The sequence below is a fragment of the Rhagoletis zephyria genome, unplaced genomic scaffold, assembly GCF_001687245.7.
Source record: "Rhagoletis zephyria isolate East Lansing unplaced genomic scaffold, Rhagoletis_zephyria_1.1 Rzeph_scaffold_00018, whole genome shotgun sequence".
NCBI classification, from domain to species: domain Eukaryota; kingdom Metazoa; phylum Arthropoda; class Insecta; order Diptera; family Tephritidae; genus Rhagoletis; species Rhagoletis zephyria.
Genome location: NW_016157102.1, coordinates 821,693 through 843,852, shown reverse-complemented (window position 1 = coordinate 843,852; position 22,160 = coordinate 821,693). Strand labels below are relative to the sequence as shown.

The 22,160-nt window shown below is 38.2% G+C and overlaps 5 protein-coding genes across 14 annotated transcripts in view; 2 read left to right on the top strand and 3 right to left on the bottom strand.

The window, feature by feature from the left end:
• The window catches only part of Lpin (phosphatidate phosphatase LPIN), a 71,844-nt gene extending 68,451 nt beyond the window's left edge, over positions 1-3,393 (bottom strand). The window contains exon 1 of the mRNA XM_017613956.1: positions 2,413-3,393. The gene's annotated coding sequence lies outside the window, so the exon portion shown is untranslated. The remainder of the gene's footprint in view (positions 1-2,412) is intronic.
• A 433-nt stretch (positions 3,394-3,826) lies between these two features.
• Positions 3,827-6,552, top strand: LOC108361317 (uncharacterized). Its single transcript, XM_017613920.1, has 3 exons — positions 3,827-4,486; positions 4,557-5,126; positions 5,184-6,552. The coding sequence occupies exons 1-3, from the start codon at positions 4,046-4,048 to the stop codon at positions 5,472-5,474; spliced, it is 1,302 nt and encodes a 433-aa protein (XP_017469409.1). The 5' UTR covers positions 3,827-4,045; the 3' UTR covers positions 5,475-6,552.
• On the bottom strand, positions 5,942-8,489 carry RagC-D (Ras-related GTP binding C/D). Its single transcript, XM_017613927.1, has 5 exons — positions 8,250-8,489; positions 7,713-8,177; positions 7,200-7,418; positions 6,995-7,137; positions 5,942-6,930 (listed from the first exon to the last, which is right to left on the bottom strand). Exons 1-5 carry the CDS (start codon positions 8,250-8,252, stop codon positions 6,621-6,623), a joined length of 1,140 nt encoding a protein of 379 aa, XP_017469416.1. The 5' UTR covers positions 8,253-8,489; the 3' UTR covers positions 5,942-6,620.
• Positions 8,490-8,542: 53 nt separating this feature from the next.
• mRpS17 (mitochondrial ribosomal protein S17) lies at positions 8,543-9,281 on the top strand. Its single transcript, XM_017613937.1, has 2 exons — positions 8,543-8,771; positions 8,831-9,281. Exons 1-2 carry the CDS (start codon positions 8,664-8,666, stop codon positions 9,188-9,190), a joined length of 468 nt encoding a protein of 155 aa, XP_017469426.1. The 5' UTR covers positions 8,543-8,663; the 3' UTR covers positions 9,191-9,281.
• Positions 9,282-14,276: 4,995 nt separating this feature from the next.
• Positions 14,277-22,160, bottom strand: part of LOC108361246 (uncharacterized) — a 33,430-nt gene continuing 25,546 nt past the window's right edge. For all 10 annotated transcript variants that reach the window (XM_017613825.1, XM_017613856.1, XM_017613833.1 and 7 more), the window contains 7 exons: positions 19,923-21,672; positions 19,218-19,863; positions 18,899-19,140; positions 17,282-18,554; positions 15,263-15,837; positions 14,975-15,185; positions 14,277-14,905 (listed from right to left, as the gene is read on the bottom strand). In XM_017613825.1, the coding sequence (XP_017469314.1) occupies positions 14,825-14,905; positions 14,975-15,185; positions 15,263-15,837; positions 17,282-18,554; positions 18,899-19,140; positions 19,218-19,863; positions 19,923-21,672 (4,778 nt within the window). In that variant the 3' untranslated portion in view covers positions 14,277-14,824. The remainder of the gene's footprint in view (positions 14,906-14,974; positions 15,186-15,262; positions 15,838-17,281; positions 18,555-18,898; positions 19,141-19,217; positions 19,864-19,922; positions 21,673-22,160) is intronic.

Genomic DNA, 22,160 nt, shown 5'->3' with positions numbered 1-22,160 from the left:
ACATGATCGGATCAAAAATATGTCTAAAGACCTCGCAGACTAAAAGTCTCGACATAAATTAAAGTTTATTTTATACCTTTTTACAAAATTTTTATCCCCGAATAGACAAGAGCCAAACAATTTTGCCATTAATATTTTGTATGTTTTTTTTTCTCTAGAATGAAAAAAAAAATTGTTTGGTATGTGAAACACTGTCATCAGCACGGTTCGGATTTCATTGACCTAAAAACTAGCAAAAAGTGATCTAAACAATAATAAAAACCGGTCAAAATGTTTAGGTATTACTTATATGTGCTATTTATGCTATCTATGCACTATGCTAGACCGTATGCACCGGTTCGTGAATACCCCTTATGTATAAAAGTACCGAAAATGGGGGAAATCAAAAATTTCTTTTACGGAAGGTAATATTGTACCGACAATTTCACATTGATTTCAATCGTGACTGAAAATGGACGCTTTGGCTGAATGAGTCATTGAAAGCACTGCAAAAAGGTTGCTATTATGTATGTACATACATACATACATACATACATATGCACATATGTGGAAAATCAATGCCGAATAGTTACTCTGTCAGCGAAATTTCGTGAAAGAAGTCAAAGCGACTGTCAACTATGGATGAAATGGTGAATAAATACTGTGGAAATGGTAAACAAAAAAATACAATTAAATAACTGAAAAGAAAAGATTTATGCAACAAAATTGAAATTTTAGCAAAGGAAGCGAAAAAGTATATGAAATCATTTTCTTATAAACAAAGATAAAAATGCATCCCCAGCCTAAAATTTAATCGCCGTTGAAGAAAACAACCCTTACGGCTAAGACGTGTTCAGTGGACAGTTTATTATTGCTGTTGCCGGGCGTTATCCGATTGTACCTATTTATAGTTTTTGGAATACATACATACATAAGCAAAGCAAAGTTCCCGAAATCTTAACGAAATCTTTAGGAGTATCTCATTTTTGTAACGATGTTTGTACGAATCTTCAAATAAAATTATATGAAGGGGTCGACACGAACTCGTAAAGAAATTTCTTTACGCGAAATAAAGAAAATTCTGAATAAATTCTCCAACAAATTCTTCACATAGCAGCATAATATAAACCTTTTTTTTATGTGAAAGAAATCTGCAACACCTTCCGCAAAAATAAAAAAAAAATGAACGGTAATTTTTAGTCACTTGAAACTTGCATATTATTAGACTAAAATTGAATGGGCTAAAAAACTGTATACCCAAATCTAATGGCGATTTCGTTTCTACAAAAAATGTAGCCTTCTCATCGCTCTCTTCTTAGTGTTTGTGCGTAGAGGGCAAAGAAAAAGTTGCATTTTCGGTAGAAAGGAAATCGGCATAACACTTGTGAGAAAATTTAAAATTTGGCTGAAATTTCCTGAATTTTTTGTAGTTTTCTACAAAGTTTTAAACAATTGTTTATATGGGGTTTTTTAGAGAAGGAACTGTATTTTAATTACTATACCTATTCAGATACATATTAATAAAAAATAAAAAAAAAACAGGAACATACATATATTTATGAATATGTATATGTACATACATACATACATACATATCGTCGTTTAAAGTACAAAACCGCGTATCAAGAAAGTACAAACCTCGGAGGTGAGGTTGTCCAAATTTTATAGGAGAGAATAAAACTTGTTTCATTTCGAAACGGTTCGCTCTTTTATCTCCAATTATCTCTTTTTGTTATATCTACTTAGGTATCGATATTTTAGTATTTGTAAATGGATAAGAACTTGATGCCAGGAGCTTCCGGTAAGCAAATATGTATGTATATTTTTTGGCAAAAATGTCATTGACGAGGTTTTGCAGAACCACGATACGCGGTTTTGTACTACAAACGACGATATGTACGTATGCATGTACAAATTACTATCTAGGTAGTTAGATACTATTTTCAGTATTGTAACAATTTTTAATACTTTGACATACATACATACATATGCAACTGTATAAATTAGATAGCAAAAAGTGTTAACAATAGCAACTAATCGGAGAAAACCATGAAGATCATTCAAAAGAAGAAGAAACAAGGCTGCTTAAACAAAGGAAAATTTTTACGCCAACCACCTTTCACCACTTATTTATTCATATTTTTCAGCTGTACAGATGTGCAGTTGATTTAATCCCAATTAAGAAAACTCCATTAAAAGTTGCAAAGAACGCAACAAACATATAGAAAAAGCAAGTATTTATTATTAATTTGTGTATGTACAAGGTTGGGTGAGAATTATGCGTTTGTGCGATAAGAAGTCAGCCAAGGATAAGGAAGTACCTCCTCCATATTTATATACAGTGTATAAATACATATATACTACATACAAAAACGTGATGAATTATGCAAAATGGCGGAGGAAATGCAGCGGATAAACACAAACGGAACTTACCGAAGTTCTAATCGGAAATATCAACGATCCAAATTGATTGTAGTCCAATTGGAAAATATGATGTCGAAATTTTAGTTAGGCCACTTCACTGCTAGTATGTACCTGTTTGTTTCGGTTGCACAGGCAGGTCAAACTCGATTTACCATAAACCGTCGATAGTTCCACGTGATTTCGATATTCAATATCCGATTTTAATACAACAAAAAATAATGAAATTTCCGCTCACAATATATACAAAACATACGTACGCACATACATATGTATGTATATGCCGGTTTACAAACGTTTAGCGGATTTTATATACGCCACTCGTTGTATGTAGAAAATGATGAACGAACGGTACTATAAGTGCGTGCAAGTGCATACAAGCGAATGCAATTACATATGTATGTACATATGCATATACGAGGGTCTGGGATGCACACAATTTCAGCGGTGAAGGCAGGATTGGATTGGGTTGACGAGTGATAAGTCGATACAGTGCTTGCAACGTTTCTACACACCCTTTAAATTTCCAATTAGCACTCGTGTAACATTGCTTATATAAATTGCAAATTAATATCTGGTAAAATGTATTCGCTATAGCGATATCTTTTAAAATGTTTCACGAAACACACACCGCAGATTAAACACTTTTAAGCACTGAGATTGGCTACACAAATTTTTTTTCCTAGAAATAAAACTGCGCCCACCGATCGACTAAACTTTCGCTTGACTCGCTCCAACTTCGCTCTGAAAGCAACTAAAATAATTGACGTATCCAGTTTTCTCACACTTTTTCTTCATTTTTATTTGGTCGTACGTTTTTGGTTTAACTTTTATCACAGCTTCTGTGCGCACTATTGTTTTGATTTTTGTGAAAGTGCATTATTTTGTTTTTGGCTGAGGCGGTGGGGCCAAGCTGGAGCTGACCAGGTACGAAGAAACGTCAATTGAAGCATTGACAGCTGCCAGCATTGCCACATGTCAGTACGCAGTCCGTGTATTTGCATGAAAAAGTGGCTTTTAATGCGCTTTAACTAATGTGCCGCATATTAAGGCGGATTCACCGTTCCTGTCCGGACACTTTTTGTTAGTAATTTTACGCGTTCCTTTCCCAACTTGTCTCACTGAGAGCGCGACAAAAATGTGCTGAACACTCTTTGTTCGAATCAAATTTATTTTGATTTTCTGTCGGAACGACTTGATGATTCGGGTTGCCGCGTTCTCCTTAATATGCGTTTGCAGTAAATTGAATGTGTTATTTGCCCTAAAAATCGTATGTAGGCAACAATATCATCAGCTGTTTGCTTCAGAACAAAATAAAATGTGCCGAACTGAACGGTGAACCGTACTTCAGCACCCTCTCCGGCAAAAATGTTTTGAGAGCAAATAAAAAGTTGTCCGGACACGAACGGTGAACCCGCCTTTATTGACCTTAAATTATTGTCTTAAAATTTTATTTTCATTGCTCAAGTAAAATCAAATTAATTAACAGTCACCAAGTTACAGCACTTTAATAAACACATGAAAAATTGTGCGGTGGCAATCCTAGCTGGGTTGAGTATTTGACGCAAACTTTCAAGCCGTTTGTGGAAAATATCGCATAATTTGGTTTGCGCCAGCAGTATTTGTGGCTCACAATTTCTCTGTTATGAATACCAGTTCAAATTCAACAAGCTTTCATGAATTCTGGATAGAATTCATTGAGCTTTACAAGTCCAAGCCAGTGCTGTGGAAATATGGGACTGAAATCTATAAGGATCGAAAAGGAAAGAAGCTTGCCTATTTGGAGCTGGTGGAGAAGATGCGCGAAGTTGAGCCAAATGCCACTGTTGATATGGTCAAGAAGAAAATCAACAGTTTGCGTTCATGCTATAGACGCAAGTGGTACAAAGCTCAAGAGGACCTTAAGCTTGGAATAGATGCAGATGTTAAGTGGGTATACTATAAACATTTTAATTTCCTTCGCGAATGCAAGGACACAGAGGAAGATGAGGAGGATAGTTGGAGTCAGTGCGAGGATAGTAGCTTTGTGAGACTTGATAATTCAGAGCCGCAAAGTGATGCAGATGAAAACGATTATATTGTGGAGGTAAGTTCGCAAATACACATATGTATTTGTCACTATCCAAACAAGTTAAAACAACATACAACTTTTGCAGTATGCACCACAGAAAATGAATAGTAAGGGTACATATTATTCGCCTAATCTATCAAAATCAAGCAATGAATTAAAAGATGTCCCATATACTGGCCTGAATAAATCGAACGAAGAGGATGGCATCATGGATATGGCTTTAAAAATATCCGCCCAACATAAATTCTGGATAGCGTTTATTAACTTGTACCGATCAAAGCCAGAGTTGTGGAAACATGGCAGTGAAGTGTATAAGGACCGTGATGCAAAAAAGGTAGCTTACTTGGATTTGGTAGAAAAAATGCGTGAAGTTGAACCGAATGCCGATGTAGATATGGTGAAAAGAAAAATCAACAGTCTGCGTTCGATATATAGAAGGAAATGGCACAAAATGAAACGAGCAATCAGTTTGGGTAAAACACCCGAGGTTAAATGGGTTTATTTTGACCATTTCTCCTTTCTCCACGAGTGCAAGGACCCGCTGGATAATAACGGCAGTTGGAATCACTGTGACGATAGTATAAATACAAAATTTAATTATAACTGCACCGACACAGAGCAGAAAGATATTGACGAAATTGAAGTCATCGAGGAGGTTTGTAAATACTTATGCCTTTGGATACTACAAAATTAAAAATGTTACACTAAACAGGTTTCACTTTTAAATGACTCAAAAAAGGCGGAATGTGAACTACCCTCGCCTAGTCCGAAAAGGATTCGAAATGAGGCAACGGATGTATCCTTTAAGAAATTGAAAGATTCCAATGACGAAGCTGATATTTTGGGTATAAGTTGGGCATATCAATATCGAAGTTTAACCGAAACTCAAAAGCTGTTTGCTAAGAAAGCTATTGACGATATTTTATTTGAAGCTCGCTTAGAGACTCTGCATCGGAATTCAGTAAAGATTAATACGCCAAGATGTGACAAATGTAACAATTAATAAAAAAGGTAAAGTGTATACTAAAAACATTGCGTCAATGTTACGATGCTTACACTTTTTTTAATTGGATAGCACTCTAAATTATGTCTTCGATTCTTACTTCAAAGATACGTCATATTCAAATTAATTTCTTTTATACTATTTTTAATTAAAACATTAAAACTATTTATAGAAAAACTAGATTTACAAGTATATGTATGTACATATGTATAAACGTTTTTGTGTTTTGAACAAACATCTGAGATGAGTTCTTCCTCTAGTAAAGTTACGGCTTTAAATAAAAAATATCACCGTTTTTTAATCTCTTTCAAAAGTTTTGTAAGTCAGATACCGGGTTGTTAAAGTACGAGTGCTAGAATTCTGCGTATACACTTTAAATTGCTCTGAAAGTTTATCAATGAGGGTTCCATGCTGCACCCAACATTTAAGTTTTGTAATTAATATTATGATACAATTAAGAACTTTTGTTTTTAATTATTATTATTATTATTTTTTTATTATAAAGGAAGTCTATATTTTAAACATTTTATTTTTATAGATAACAAAAGTAATACAGCCACAACTCTTCTTTTTCACAATGCATGATCTACAAAATTTGTAAGCTAGTATAAAAATGTCAATATTACAACTTTTCCTGGTAAAAGGTCAGCGTTTTCTTCATCATTTCTCTTGTTACACTGGTAAAGGCTTTGGGTTTTGAAACAATATTGAGTGCTTTCTTATTCTTATCTTAAAAAATAGAGGTTTTAAATTATTATATAAAACATTTAGTATAACTGTAAGGGATAAGCATAAAGAAATAATAGTCACAATAAAGGCACATTAAAACAAAAAAATATGTGGTTATATAGGAGTGAAAAAGTGAAGTTTTCTTGTACCCGTGTCCAAGTATAAACTTCAGTAAGTATAAAAAAGTGTGGATAATAAGTGCGCCGTAACGTTTGCAACATACATATTTATGTAGATATAATTAGGATTATTTCAAATACAATTCCTTAACAAAAGAGTAAACTTCCTGTACATTATATATATATTTGCTTGTTGCTGTGGTTGTTTGTTCAATTATCTTAGATTAGGTAAAAACAATGTGATAGGACAAAATAATCACAAGCAATTGTTTTTTTTTGGTCGGCGTTTTTAGTACAATTAATTTAAATGGTTTTCATTTACGCGCGCTACAAGCTCATCTTCATCCTCGTCCGCCACATCTTCTGGTTCAATTTGCTCGTCCAAAGTCTCAAGTTTCTGGCTTTTCATGCGCAACTCGAAAACTTCGCTGATCGCCTTGCGGAAGCACAGAAAATTATAGTCGATCACACCTTGTCGATTAAAATTCTCTTCGCGTAATATACAGACCAATGCAAGGAATTTATTTACTTCCCGCAAATAAAAAATCGTATTGTTATTAAGCTTAATGAGACTAGAGCTTTCGTGATCAAAGGCGGTTTCTTCGGAGCTGTAGAGAATCAAAAGCGAATTCATATAATATTTAAGCCAGAATTCAGCCATCTCGGCCTTACCTATAGATGCTTGAGAGATCGATGACCACATCGATCATGTCACAGCAGAGCTCATAACTCTGCATATCCACTGGCGAACAATCGGTGGCGATGTAGATTTTCGAAACCACATCAAAGAGGAACGCTTTTTCGATACCTGAATGCTGAGTAAAGTGTAAGGACAGTATTATGTATTTTAGTAGAATAAAATAAAATGCTCACTTACCGATATAAAAATATTCAGCAAATTTTCCAACGTCGGTAGCTGTGGTATTAATTTTTGCACTACTTTGGAGAACGCTTCAAATATTGAGTGATCATAAATGGAAGTTAGATGGAAACTTAAATGTATCTGATTAAGACCTGCATCGCTCAGGTCGTCTGAGGCGCGCTGATGTATGTCACGCTGTGATTCCATTTTTGAGTCATCGCTAATACCATCGACCTTTTGCATGAAAAAAGATTTACATGTTTATTTGTAGCCTATGCAATAGTGAAACTTTTTACAAAGCCAAACAACTAGGAAAATCATTAATTAAAAATAATGAAATTCATACATATGTACATATATATATGTATGTGTGTGTGTATGCATATAAGTACCTACAAAGTTTGCTCGTGTGAAGTATTTAATTTAACAACTGTTTATTTCTCACAATTATTACTGATAACGCTTTCAATGCGTCAACAACGCCCATCACCACACAAAACTGTCACATGCATAATAAAATTTGTATACCTTGTGTATGAAGACTTCAAATTTAATTCGCGGATTTACTTTATATGCCTTTATAACGGTGTTTTTGAACTTCGTTAGTGCTTCATTGTAGTCATCCTTGGCATCGATTACAAACACCAAAGCACCGCAACCACCAAAAATCATATCGGAATCAAATGTAGGGTCTATGAAGTCTATTTGTCCTGGAAAGTCCCATATCTGAAACTGCACAAAGCTGGAATTGTTAATGTCGTCCTTCACGATTTTGCTCGTTGATTCTAAAAATAGTGTCTCATTTGGTGACATTTTGTGGAAGACCACTTTCTGTATTGAACTCTTGCCGGATCGACGCAAACCCATTAGCAGGATGCGAGGCTTCGATTCACCACCGCCCATACCGGGAGCGTCTAAGCCATCCTGATCGAATGACCCATAACCAAAGTCCTTTGGGAACGTGTCCACGTGATAGTCGTCTTCCTCGTAGCTCTTAAATGGTGATACAAAATACCTATCGCTGCAGTTATCTGGCTTCCAATATTTGGGGTGTGTTTAGCTTACCATGATATTGTGCTCTATTGGCGTTTCGTTTAAAACGCTTCACCGCTCTACATGCATTCAATGGCTGATTGAGTTGTGGTGATTGTTGCTGCGCTATAATTTCGCACTTATCACGTTTGTTTATATTTATACGCACTTAATATTTTAGTTGTTTTTTGTGCAATTTCCCAACGCTGGACAAAAAACCACTTTAAGCTAAATCACAAAAACAGCTGACGATGCCATGTGTCAAAAGTGACGTGCCAATTGCTTTGTTTTTTTAATTTGCGCAAATAGCCCCAACTCTAATCAGAAAAGCCCCAACTGACAGTTGAACACCAGCTGAGTATTCATTTGACGTTTCATATCGCATGCATTTCTTCCGTTTGTGCAGATTGTTTAGAAAATCGCGTTTTTAATTCTTAAATTTCTCAAATGGCTACTCGTGGTGCAATACTTTTAGGGCAATGCATGCCTTGCATTAAAAAAAACGCTTCCAAAATACGCATACGACGCATGGAATTCGATAAGAATCTGAACATGGTGAGATCTAGAAATTTGTGCTATCGCTCTGTAGCTAACACTTTTTACGTTTTCTGCAGTATTTCAAAAAAGATGAATTCTTTTTTGCTCACGATCCTGAAAAAGTGTGTAAAACAGGCGATGTCGTGCTAATAAGTGAGCTGCCGCAACGTCTGACCCGCCTAATCTCGCACAAAGTGGAAAAAGTTGTATATCCATTGGGTGACATAACAGATCCACTGTCTGGCAAGAAAGTTGTTGTCGGAAAATACCGCGATGAGATTGAGGAAGCGAATCGGTTGTATGGTAAATCTGAGAAGGCCTTCGACTATGAGAAAGCGCCGCCGCGTGGACGATTGGAGGGTACCAGAGACTTTACGCATGGCGAAACCTATATTAAGTACCATGAAGATGGCAAGGAACAACCTTTTGCTGTTTAGTTCATTAGTGTGACTCTTTTAAGATAAAAAATATAAGTTGGAAAGTTCAAATTTATCAGGTTGGATCATTTGAAGGAAAGTCAACAACATGTAGCTAATGTAGTTTATATTTATGTCGTAGCATGTATTATCCTTTTCTAATGTCTAAATGCTGATTCGTCACTTTCCAATATTTTCTCATGCATATCGAGTGCTTATATTCAATACCCTCTATCTGCTATTTTCACAAAAACTATTTTGTGATGTTAGAACCCATCTGGGACTTGCCTATCATGACTGATGTTAATTCAAATTTAATAGTAAATTCCTCCGTTAAGCGCTATAGAAGGTCAACATTAATATCACCGATAACAGTTAAGGCTTAGGTGGATTTTTATATCAGAATCTCATTTTTGTGAAAAGTGCAGATAGTGGGTATTGAATATGTATAAGCCCTCGATATATTTAGTTGCTACCTTATATGCAATAAAATTGAATATGTATTTTTCTAAATTTCAAATTCGACGGAACTAAGGACAAGTTTTCGTCTACATGGGAAATACGTCAGGATATCTGCCAAACTAACCATCCCATGACGTAACCAAGAACCCTTTTTGGGAATTTTTATGCTGTTACAACAGCCATAACAACAACATAATCTATTTCTGAAAATTTTTACATGTCAAATAATCATGATTCAATAATTACATTATTATTGAATAATTAATATTAATGAATAATTAATATTATTCAATCATGGCAAATGATAACGTTTTTCAACAAGTTTCCCAAAACGAGTTGTGTGCCTAATTAGACTAAATACGAACCTATCGGAAGCCGATAATAATATAACTATTATCAGGCAGCAAAATTCTCTAGAACACATGCTATAATCAGGAACGTACATAAAAATATCTTAATGGGGGTTTATATTATAAACGATTTTTAAAAATCCATTTACCCCATACGTTTTAACGATTTTCATTGGAGAGTATAGGAAACCGACTTCGGGAAGACGTCCATAATGTTTGAATTCAATATATATGTATATCGTGTTCGTATGGAAAAGCAGCTTATGTCGAAAGGCTTTAGTATAAATCGGCATTCGCAGCACACGATTGCGAATGATTCGCTGGGGCTGAGCCGTTGCACAACTTTTGGCAAATAAACGTGCAAGAAATAGTTCCGATACTAGGAAGTCAATATTCTTATTAAGTCTCATCAAAAAATTCCTTGTCATTTAAAGAATAAAAGGAATGCCGCATTATACTAAAGCCAGCCTTTTGACTTTTCCATATGAACACAGATATGTATATATACGTATTTGGATAATTACACTGTGCAAAATAATTCCAAAAAGTTCAAATCGTATGAGTAACATTCTCATCTCGTCTGGGTAACTCATACGCCATGTAAATACGTACGTTCGAATTAACTTTGCGGTGATAAATGGTCGATCAAATATGTATCCACCATTTTGAATTTTTAAAATCGGATTGCAGATTTATAATCAGTAACCTTAAGAACCCCAATTGTAAAGTTTAAAGCGAATCCAATCGATTTTAATTTTTTTTGTCCACCATATTGGGTCCGCTAATTTGAACTTTTCCAATGTTACTTCTGACTCGTAATCAGCGACTCCGATAGAATTTTGGGCAGAGCTTTGGTCCGTTTGACATATGTATGTACATATGTAGATCGTCCCATATATGTGTATACATCATCATCTTACATTCACAAAGGCCCTAATCAACATTTTTTTCGAAGCTGCGTTCTTCACAGATTTTGGTAGGAGGATTAAAAGAGACCTTCACTAAAAATTTGAAAGTGTTAGTACCAGAGTTGTGAAAAATGCATTAATTTTTTAAGCAATAATGGTAATGTAAAAAATTAATGCATTAATTTATGAAATTTAATGCAAATGAATATTTCAGTGCATTAATTCTGAAAAATGTAATGCTAATGAAATTTTTGTTTCATTAAATTATCCAAGCTAATGCTAATGAAAACATTTTAATGCACTAAAATGTTTAAATGCTTTTGCTCGTTTGCATTATTAAAAACCATTAATTTTTTTTTCTAGTAAAATATAAATAACCTCTTTTGGAAGGACTTGTTTTATGAAAATGAAAGCCAATGTGCATGCAACGCAGAGTGCTTTTGTAGATTTTTGTGTTGATTGTTGATGCATACCGATTACATATATTAAGTATGAGCCAAAAACGGACAGATAGCCAGTTTAGCAGCGCATGTACACGACTGAGGACCTACTCTGACCTAAATCAATCAATAAACCGTTTTTTAGCTCCATTTGACAATGTGATTTTACCTATTTAACGACAAATGCCATTGAACTTGACATAGTGAAAACCAGCCTTAACGTCCGTCACTATCTTTTTTGACCTTAAAATTGTACCCTCAACGTCAGCAAAGAATTTTTACTTCAAAATAAAATTAGTTAATGGGTTTTTAATGCTTGTTATAACTTTAATGCAATAAATTATTGCAATAGCATTCATTTAAACATTTTAATGTTAATACAAAAAAAGAAATCATTAGCATTATTTCTTCGGAATTAATGCATTGAAATTTTCATTTACATTAAATATCAAAATTTAATGCATTAATCTTTTTCATTTACATTAAAATGCCATGCATTAAAAAATTTAATGCATTTTTCACAACTCTGATATATACATACAGTAAGTATTATAGCGACTTTTGCTCGAGTAGCTAACATTTGATGCTATTTTTTTTTGCACTGTATTGTTAGGTTAGTTTGTCGCGGTCGTGTCTATAAGACACACTTAGGTTCAGAGCCCATTGTGATGCCGCATGTGCGGTCAGCAACTTCCAATCCCCCTAAAACCAATTTGAACTTAGAACGAATTTTAGAAGATCCCTGATTTCGAGGCATCTAAGGTCCTCCAAGTTGTCGAAGAATTGCCTACCGAGAGTGGAGAGTCTTCGTCTGGATAGAGCAGGGCACTGGCACAACAGGTGCAGAATCGTTTCCTCCTCCTCTTCATCTTGACAACTTCTACAGAAGTCGTGTAAGCGAAGGCCAAGTCGATAGGCGTGCTTGCGAATTAGGCAGTGTCCTGTTATGACAAATACTAGTAATCCAATATTGGGCTTATTTAGACTCAGTAGTAGGCCAGTGCGTTTGGCGCGGCGCTGAGTCCCGGCCATAATTGTCTGGCAGTTCTGCAAGTGATTTCGTCCTGCCCCCTGTCGTTCGCTACTTTAGTAAGCCTCTCGGAGATAAGTAGCTTGCAAGTTTGCAAGGGTATTCCTATTTCGTCATTTATATCGTCAAAAGGAAATTTCGTGCCGAGTCGCGCCAGCTCGTCGGCCTTACAGTTCCCCTCTATGCCGCAGTGACCCGGAACCCATACCACCTTTGGGCGAAATGACTCAGCCATCTCGTTAAGAGATGCGCGGCATTTCATGGCTACCATGGAGGTTGTCGACTGCTTCGTGAGGGACTTTATTGCCGTCTGGCTGTCAGTGAAGATGTAGATATCAACTTGGGGTATCATATCACACTTTACCAGTTTAGTGGCCCTGTCGATTGCCATCAGTTCAGCCTGAAAAACGCTAAAGTGGTCAGGGAGACGAAAGCTTATGGAGATTCCCAGGTGATGTGAGTATACTGTATTGTTAGTGGACATGAAACTACTTTAAATACTGGTACGTTAACCACCAAAAACTAAAAATCGAAGAAATTTTACATAGAACACTTTGCAAGTGGACTACTCATATGTCTGTAAGTATGAATTTTGTGAGCGAAAAAAAAAAAAATAAAAATCGTTGTACTTTTTTATTTTTTAACCCTCAATTCACAACTTCAAATCGATATAAAAAGGAAATGCGATTCAACATTTACAAACGCTCTGGTATTTATTCATACATTGACCTCTTTTAATGAATGCAATAACACCCTGCTTTTTTTTTAAGGTCGGTTGGAATAGATTCAGTTTTTATTTTCTCAAATGCCCTCATAGTAAATGCTCAAGACCGATTAAACAAAAATTACTTATTTTTCCTAATACGGACATGAGGGCCTCACTCAGAGAGTTAAAATCAAAAATTACCGACATTTATCACCGTACAGGATCGTACAGGTTTACCAGGGTGGCCTGCGACCCTTTCTAATTGCTTGTCACCAGGGTGACAATCCACTTAAACCAGCCAACCCTTCATCTGAACCAATGAATTTATTAAGGGGATTCACAAAATGTGTTAACCGTCGTAAAATTTTAAGCTTAACATTTGTTTATGTAAAATAACGGTTAAAACATTTAACATTAAACAATTTTTTTTTATCAGTTTAAGAACATTTCGGTGTTGCTAGAAACCCTCTAAAACCAATTTAATAATTATTTTGCAGGGAAAACGTTAAGCTTAAGATTTTAAGACAGCTAACACGTCTTGAGAATCCCCTTAATGTATTTTGAAGTGAATTGTTTTCGTTATTTTCTAGTTAAAACACATGTGTTATTTATTTTTGTACCGGAAATAAAATATAAGAAAAATATTTATAATTGCATATTTTACTTGTTTATAGTGCATATTTTTGAATTTATAGTGCATATTATATGGGCATATTTTAGATTTTTTTGTGCATGATATTCCGAGAGCTAGTAATTAAGTACCGTCACTCGCGTTACTGCAAGTGTTGTCAAATTTTTTTTTCGGAGGCACTATTTTATTCAAGTCTAGCTATGTTAAACGTAATGAGTAATGACGTGACTTATTTTCAATGTGGTTTAATATATTTCTAATAACCTAGGCCTATTACTAACTTAAAAATAACATTTTGGTTTTTTCGCCTTCATAAATCTCTGTCATGAAAGGGTTCGGAAAGATCGAAATGAATAGAGTCGCACTTTGTTATTTTTCCTACAACTTTGTTTTAACATTGGTGTTTTAATTTACAGTTGCAATATTGTAAACCTTTAATCTTCTAAAAAATATATACTCATATAGTGCAATGAGTTACCACCAAAATTTTTTTCTATTGGTTTGACGACTTGATGGCGCCAACATGCTGGTATCGTGTATGGGCCCAACCCAAGCAAAACTTCTCTTTTCAAATAATTTTTTTTTTTTTAAATCTTTTATTTAAATATTCAGTTTCCATTTATATATTTTAGCAGTGGTTAAAATCCTTATTTGCTTTTCATCTCAAGGTTTTAAGGTGCCCTCAATGTTTTCTGTACTCATCTGTTTACAAGCTTTGTTTTTTTTTGTTTTTATATACACTACAATTTGATTAACTTCCATTTTTCTAACAATTCTTTTATAGGTATGTATGTATGTATGTATATACGAGTATGTAAAGTAGAACTAAACTAAGCACGTATTTTGTAATTTCTTCATTTTCCCCAAACACTTGATAATTTTTATTATAATCAATTTTTTTTTCTTCGCTCTTTCTAAACCAATTTAAATAATGCATACGCTTGTATGTTTTTGTATGTATGTATGAATGTATTTCATTTATGAATGTATTTTATTTACGAGTAGAATTTTGTTTGGTTGCTGGTGGCTGTTGGCTTTTTCAAATAGTTCTCTCTGCTATTGCCGATTTGCGCGCTGAATTTTTGTTCTTTTCTGATATCGAATATCGGAAATTCCGTTAATTTATCACTAATCACAATCTCTTACGATGCTAAAGTTGTACTGCAGTAAAGTGTTTGCTTCGTGTGCTGTCTCCTGGCAAATATTTTGCTACAATCAAGAACAATCATTAAAGATTTGCTAAAATGCTAATAGCAGCTAATATGGATGGCTCTTTACCTTTTTCGAATCGTTGGTTGAGGCGCGCAACGCCAAACTTCGCACGAAATAGCCCCGACTTGGAATGTTAAAGTAGATGAGCGACACGTTCGCTTGACGCTGCACAATGTTTGCGCTGAGCTGATGGGCAGATGATTGCAACAAATGTGCGCCCTGGTGTTTCGTCAGCTCGCGGTTACTGCAAATTGTCCACAGTAGCGGCACGCTGGAGCTGTGAAGCGTAAAAAAAATTAGATTAGCCAAAATTCGAGAATAGATTTTCTCATGCTCTCCCTTCTCTGCACTCACGTCAATTGCAGTTGTATGCTAGACTCTTTGAAAAATCTCGATAGCGGTATTATATAGGTCATGTTCAGTGATTTGCCACCGTGTGGGCAATGATGCTCCATGCCAAAGGTTTCATTTTGGCTTTCGGCGATCAGACAGCTATTTATCTGCCAACATTCGGTTTGAGTTGTTGCTGGTCCAGCTTGTATTTCCGAAGATGCACCGCTTACTTGTGGGCCAAGGGCTTCGTCTATCGCCTTACCATCAATGTCAATGCGTTCATCGGAGCTGGACGCATCTTTTGAAGAGTCCGAAAGGTCTGAACGCTGTTCGCTGGACACCTCGACCACTTGAGTTTTTTTATCCGTTCCAATGAAGGTGGCATTTGCCGACAGTATTGGCGTGGCCAACGAGCGTGGCTGTGTATTGACATCGGCATCACTATCGGCACTATCGGAATTTGTGTCTGAAACTTGTTGTATGTTTTCGTTGGCTGTCAGTTTCTCTGTTGGCATTGTATCTTCTTTGCTGTGTGCTGTGCCTGCTAAGTTGGCCTGTAGCAAGGGCAACTGATTAGATTCTTCGAAGCAAAAGGACTAAAAGTAAAAAAAAAAATTTCAGATTAGTCGGATTTAAAGGTCAAACGGATAGTTTGGGTAGAAACCCATACGCATTGAGAATGGACGATGTGGATGCCGAGAAGAGGGAAGTTCTTCTAACGCAGGCAATTTAAATACATACCTACATCCCATGTATGATTCTTGAGAGCGTAGAAAGACTAAACGCTTAAGCAGCAAACAAAAGGGTCTTCCTTGTATGGGTCCCAGGGCACAAAAGCATAGAGAGAAATGAAGAAGCAGACAGGCTCGCCAAGGAGCCGGCAGCAACAACACCAATAGGCTTCTAGCCCTCCAAAGCAGAGCTTAGGAGAGAAGAAAGGGCAAATAGAGAGCTGCAATGGAACCAAGGCATTGGGCACCGCCCGCCAATGAAGCTATTGGGGGGCATACAAAATGAAAAACTTATTTACCTCCCAAAGAACAAACTACGAATTTTAACAGGTATCTTAACAGGTCATTGCAGATTGAGAAGTCACCTACACAAACTCGGGATCTGGTCCACTGCTTTATGCTATTTCTGTGAAAGCACCGCTGAAACTTCTGAGCACACAATCCTCGAATGCGACGCAGTAGCGAGTAGACGAGAGAAATACCTGGCGTCACTAAACCAGCAGACGACTAACATGCACTCCATGTCACCCAACAATCTACTCGATTTCCTAAGGATGTTACGACTGACCGTGGTGCTGTAAGGAGCACGAGGGCACAATAGATCTTCTGGCCGCAGTACATCCCTCAACTGAATATCTATCTATCTTATCATCCGTAGCATCTTATCAGCCTGCTAACCCACATACTACCTTAGATTTGTTTAACAGATGCCATTTCTACTTCAACATTCGTTATTTCTTCTGCAGATTGAACTTATTGAATACCCAAATTTTATGATATCGACTAATGGCAATCAGCTTGGTGAAGACACCTGTGAGAAACCTATAACCCCATATCAATTTTGGTCATTGAATGACATGCAAACTCTTCAATCATCTGAGTTGCTTCATTAAACATTTGCGACACCTAAATATGTTCGTGACCCGAACTTTAAAGATATTTCATTCCTTTCCATATTTTTTAGTCGGAAAACCCAGTAGTAATGAGATCTAATGACAAATTTTACGCACAACACGCTCCGAGAATCGAGCTAATTTGGAGAGGTCTATCTCATATGTTGGAAACCCACTTGTTTGAAAGACGTCTTAAACTTGAGATCAAGAGATGTGAAGAGCTAAAAAGATAGATTAGGAAGGGCATATAACGAATTGTGAAACAATCGGAGTATAAGCAGATAAGTGTAGAATTGTTTAAGTAACTCTGGCACGGATTTCTGTAGACTCTCAAATTAACTCGCTCGTTTCATTGAGGTTAAACATCTTAAAATTGCCGAAAAAACTCCCCTACTCAGATTTAATAATCATCTTACCTGACAGTTAGACACCTCATCGTTGTTTGGCTTTTGTGAGCATTGTGGCGGTACGCCGAACATCTCTACCTGCACAAGTTTACAATATATTCGTCCGACACTGCGCTGCGAAGTCGATCTGCGTCCTAGCACCGATTCTCGACCTAAGCCGAAGTCGAATCCAAACCATGCCGTGATGGGATTATCCACAGACTCATTGTTGTTGCTTAGGCTCTGTAAGTCCAATAGATCTGTGCTATCCAATCTGCTCTCCAGCACCGCTTGACTCTTGTTTGAGATCGCGGGTACTTCCAGTGAGTAATTATTCGGTATGTTGTCTATCGTTACCTTGTTGGTAGTAAGCGGCAGAAGCGCAGAAGGTGGCGAGACTGCCTTATAGACATTGCGCGAACGGTGACTGTAGGCAGGGGCAGTGGTATCTGGCACATTATTGTTAATGTTGATGTTGTTGTTTCTACTGTTTTCACTGTGGTTGACATTATTTTTGCTATTTACATCGCTACTGGACGTGCTTACAATGGGACCAATCGAATCGGCAATAATTTCAGCATTCTCCGATAGGGCTTCCTCAGGTGAACTGGCTGGTCGCACAGCCGAATCTCTGACAGCCGTAGTCTTTTTAGTAACATGTTGAGCATCGATATCGATGGAATTGTTGTCAAAGTCGTGTGCCAATGGTACCGTGTCGGTAACTTTCTCCGAAGATGTTTCATTAGTGGCCAGCGACTCGGCGCGCTTTTGGTTTGCTGTTAAATTGACGCTGCTCTCGGGCTGTGTGCTGCTGGTGCCTCGTGTGTTCTGGAAGGATGCAATTATCTTGGGCACAACTTGGGCCTGCGGCCATTTGGATTTATTTTTGCTGCTTATTGTTTTATTGATACGCAATTGCGGTGCTGTAGTCGTCACTTTAAATGTATCCTTTCGGGGATGCAGTGGCTGCAGACTAACAAGCGGTTTCTCCATGACGACCGTCAGTTCATCAGTGCGACCATTCGGCGAATACAAATCGCCAGTTTCGTCATAGATGATTTCAGGACGAGAGCGCGTGAAATTTCGATGACCAGGCGGGCGTGATGTGCCCCCATGCTGTAGAGTTTTATTCCTGCTAAGCAGGTTATGTACTTGCACGATGTAGCCTTCTTGCTCATTTATGAGGACCGAATCATGGCCAAGTAGTTGGCCGTTGCTGTGGAACTGTATGCGATCCAGTTGCTTGTAATTGTAACTTTGTTTATTGTGCTCAACGAAGTACAGAGTGGAAACAGCAGCCAGGCTGTAACGAGCGATTAACATGCAACGAACATGAGTATGTTTATACATAAAAATCGAATAGCCCATAAAAAGAGCCTGAAGCTTAATGAAAATTCTTTATTAAAAATTAACTCGCGAGTTAATTTTAAATACTTTTCTCCCCTGCTTTGAGAGGGCAGCTAAAGGTGTCAACCTTAAGTAGCAAATATGTATGGATATGTTCTACCTAAATAGAGTCATTTTGCTTGCTATAAAAAGTAATATATGTAATATATCTCTACTAAATACTTTATTTAATTATTGCAAAAGGATTTAGCCTCCTTGCGGAAGAATCGAAAGAAGGGTTCGATTTATGGATTTACTTACCATGCAGCCATAACGATTACTAATAAAAATATAACTATCTGCAAGGACTTGTTCGAGCATATCTCATAGCCACCACGTAGTCCACAGGCCTTTCCGATGCGATATTTCTTACTCCGTTGCTCGAACTCGTACTGTTTTATCAGCCGATTGTTGCGCTCCAAATCCTCGATGCGCGTCTCAAGCGATCCAGTGACCTTGCAGAGCTCTTTAACAGCGCCAATATTTTCCATTAGAATCCGATCCTAGCGTGAATATGCAATATATATATATATATATAGTTACGAACAAAACAAACAAAGAAAAATTGCGTCTTTAATACCTTATTGACCAGCAGAAAGTTTTCGATGACATTGCCATTTGGCAGTACAATACTGCCAGCCTCTTTTACCGCATCGGGTATAACTTCGCGCACCTCTTGCGCAATTACGCCAGTGTCGACGATCTCCTCGGTGTCGCTCTCGCACGAACGCTTTAGGCCTGAGTGAACCGCGAATTCTGGTGCGTACCGATAGCGTACGATGCGTATTTTTTGCAGGTTACGGAGCTGTACTGAAGTGTCCAACTCGCCGATCTCGTGTTTCGCACGACTGTCACTGGGCTGCACTATGTGGCCGGACACTTTCAAATTACCATGCACAACCAAACTCTCGTCGGGACGATCAGTGTTGATACCAACACGTCCAGCGTGAAAGATTGAGTCCTGCGTGATACCGCGCTGCCAGCAGAGATCCACATCCGATTCGAATTGACCGGGATTTGAGGCCCGCACAATAATGCGTTCACTACCCTGACTGATGATTGGAAAGTTGCCAGAGATGGTGTGTACGTGGAGACCCACCACCAGCTGGAAGTAGCGTTGTTCGGGATTGGGACGTCCCTTCTTTCGCATATTGTTATTGGTAGTCTCCGAAAAATGTAGGCGGCCCACTGTGACTTTGCTAACAATGTGACTCTGGAGATCGATGCTGAAAGAAAAGCGGAAAGATTATTGCTGTTAATAAAGAGTACGACGAGGTGAACTTACGGCACAGGATAGAACGGTTTCTTGGAGCGATCGGATTGACTCTGTTCTACGCGTATTGTCTGATTTGGCGCTTCCAACTTCACTCCATAAAAATGTAAATGGAAGGAGTTGATTTTCTCCAGACCGGACGGTGTCTTGACGAACTTTGCATCCCCTTGCAGACGCGCGTGGCAAGTAATTTGAAAGTGGTTCTTCTTTTGGCAAACGAATGCATCATCGGACACGGAGAAGTTGAAGCCTTTGTCTGCGTCCACTCGGTAATAAACTACCGCGATTTCCTGCAAGCTTTGATCGCAGAGTTTGTGCCAATTCTGCGGCTGGAACGGACTGAAACGAATGCAGGGTGTAAGAGCATTACTATCGCCACCCTCACCGCCGCCACTTGGCGCACTGCTGTTGCCATCGAGACTGTTGTCCGGATTCGAGTTAATGGTCGAAAGCGCGGGAGATAGCGAGGCAGCTGAGTGCGCGGGCGTGCTGCTAATGTCACCCGCCGCATGAGCGGGTAGTGCGATGCTAACTGGTGATGAGGTGCCAAGCTTTTTCAGATCCGAAGCTGTTGCAGCGCCGCTCGTCGGACTCATTCTCAAGCTGGGATCTGGCTTAATGCTGGACAGCTCAGGGCAATCCAACTGAGTGGAGAGTTTACGTTTGCGGGACGCGGACAGATGCACGGGTGTAGAGGGCAAAGATGAGCGACTGTGTTGCGGGGGGATCGCTTGACTCGTGCCGACCAATTGCACACGAGGCACATCGTTCATCGGCGACGTGAGTGCGCAGGATGTGGCGAGTGTCGGCAATGTATCCAAGCCATTTACAATGGTAACACTCGGATAATTCACCGATGGAAAAGTGCCACCGTGTAGACTCTCGTACGACAGCATATTGCTGGTATTCGCGTTTTGTTGATGATTATTGCCCGCTGAGTGATTCGAGAACATAAACTGGTGCGGTGGCGGCAATTCTATGTGGCCGTGACCACCGCTCTCATCGCTATGCGCATGCGTCATGCTAGAGTTTCCGTGTGTAAGTTGTGTATGTGTGTGTGCAAGTGTTGCTGGGTCCATGATGAGGCCTGCCTCGTGCTTCACACGTATTCCACCCATTGTGTCGCTTGGTGGCGCTGTTGGAGAGTGATTGTGATTGTAATGCAATTGAATAGAGCTATTGTTGTTGGAATTGTTGTTATGCAGCTGATGTTGCTGCTGATGGTGGTGATGCGATGCTTGTGTTTGTGTTTGGTGCGGTGGTGTGAATTGTGACTGCAAATGCATGTCAGACTGCAGCGCCGAAAGACCATTGTAGACGTCGCGCGAGGTCAGCGTTAGGCCATGAACGTCTTGCAGCGGACTGTAGGGCGGCTCCGAGCCTGAATCGGGCGGACTGTCAGGCATGTGCGGTGTACTCTGGCTAACTACGCTTGAAATCGGTGTTGCTATTGGTGTGGATGCCAGGCTGACACGCGCAGATACGCTGACCAATGAAATATTGCCATCGACTGGATGCGGTTGTTGTTGATGTGAGTTATGTTGTTGTTGGTGGTGGTTTTGATTTTGATTTTGATTTTGGTTTGAATCGGTCTTGGAGCCGCAGCCTAGCGGATGACCGCGTGTATTACTTGCATTGCCGTTGCTGCTGCAATTATTCTGTGCATCCAATTGACCAACGGCAGCTTCAACCTGCATGAACTGTTCCAGATTACCGAAATCGATTGCCTCATTGTCGATGCCTCCAATGAAATCGGATCGATCTGTTGGGGCGAAGATAGATGGATAAATGGATATATGTATTTATATGACTTACATATATGTAGTTGTATGAGGTTGTATTGGTTGTATGAGGAAGCTGAGACCAAACTGAATTAGTCATCACGCAAAAAGAATACCCAGTTGGTATCCTCCTATTAATATGCATTCAAAATTGTCATTTGTGTTAAACTTAGTTTTTCTTTTACGCATTCCATCTTGGAATATATGTACATGTGTATATATAGCATTAAGATCCAAGTGAGAGGCGAAAGTCTTAAAATCAAGTTGAGTCAAAATTGGGATACTGATGACAATTCCATTTGCTGAATTTGGGAAGTATACTTTTAGCAGAAGTTATTGCTGCCACTGAAGGCAGATGTACCTTGGAACATATGCCAGGCAGTGAAGGTATACCGGGAGCATAGAATGGAAGGGAGGCAGACGTCTACACTCAAAAGGAAGAAACGGGAGGCAAAAAGCATGAGCAAAC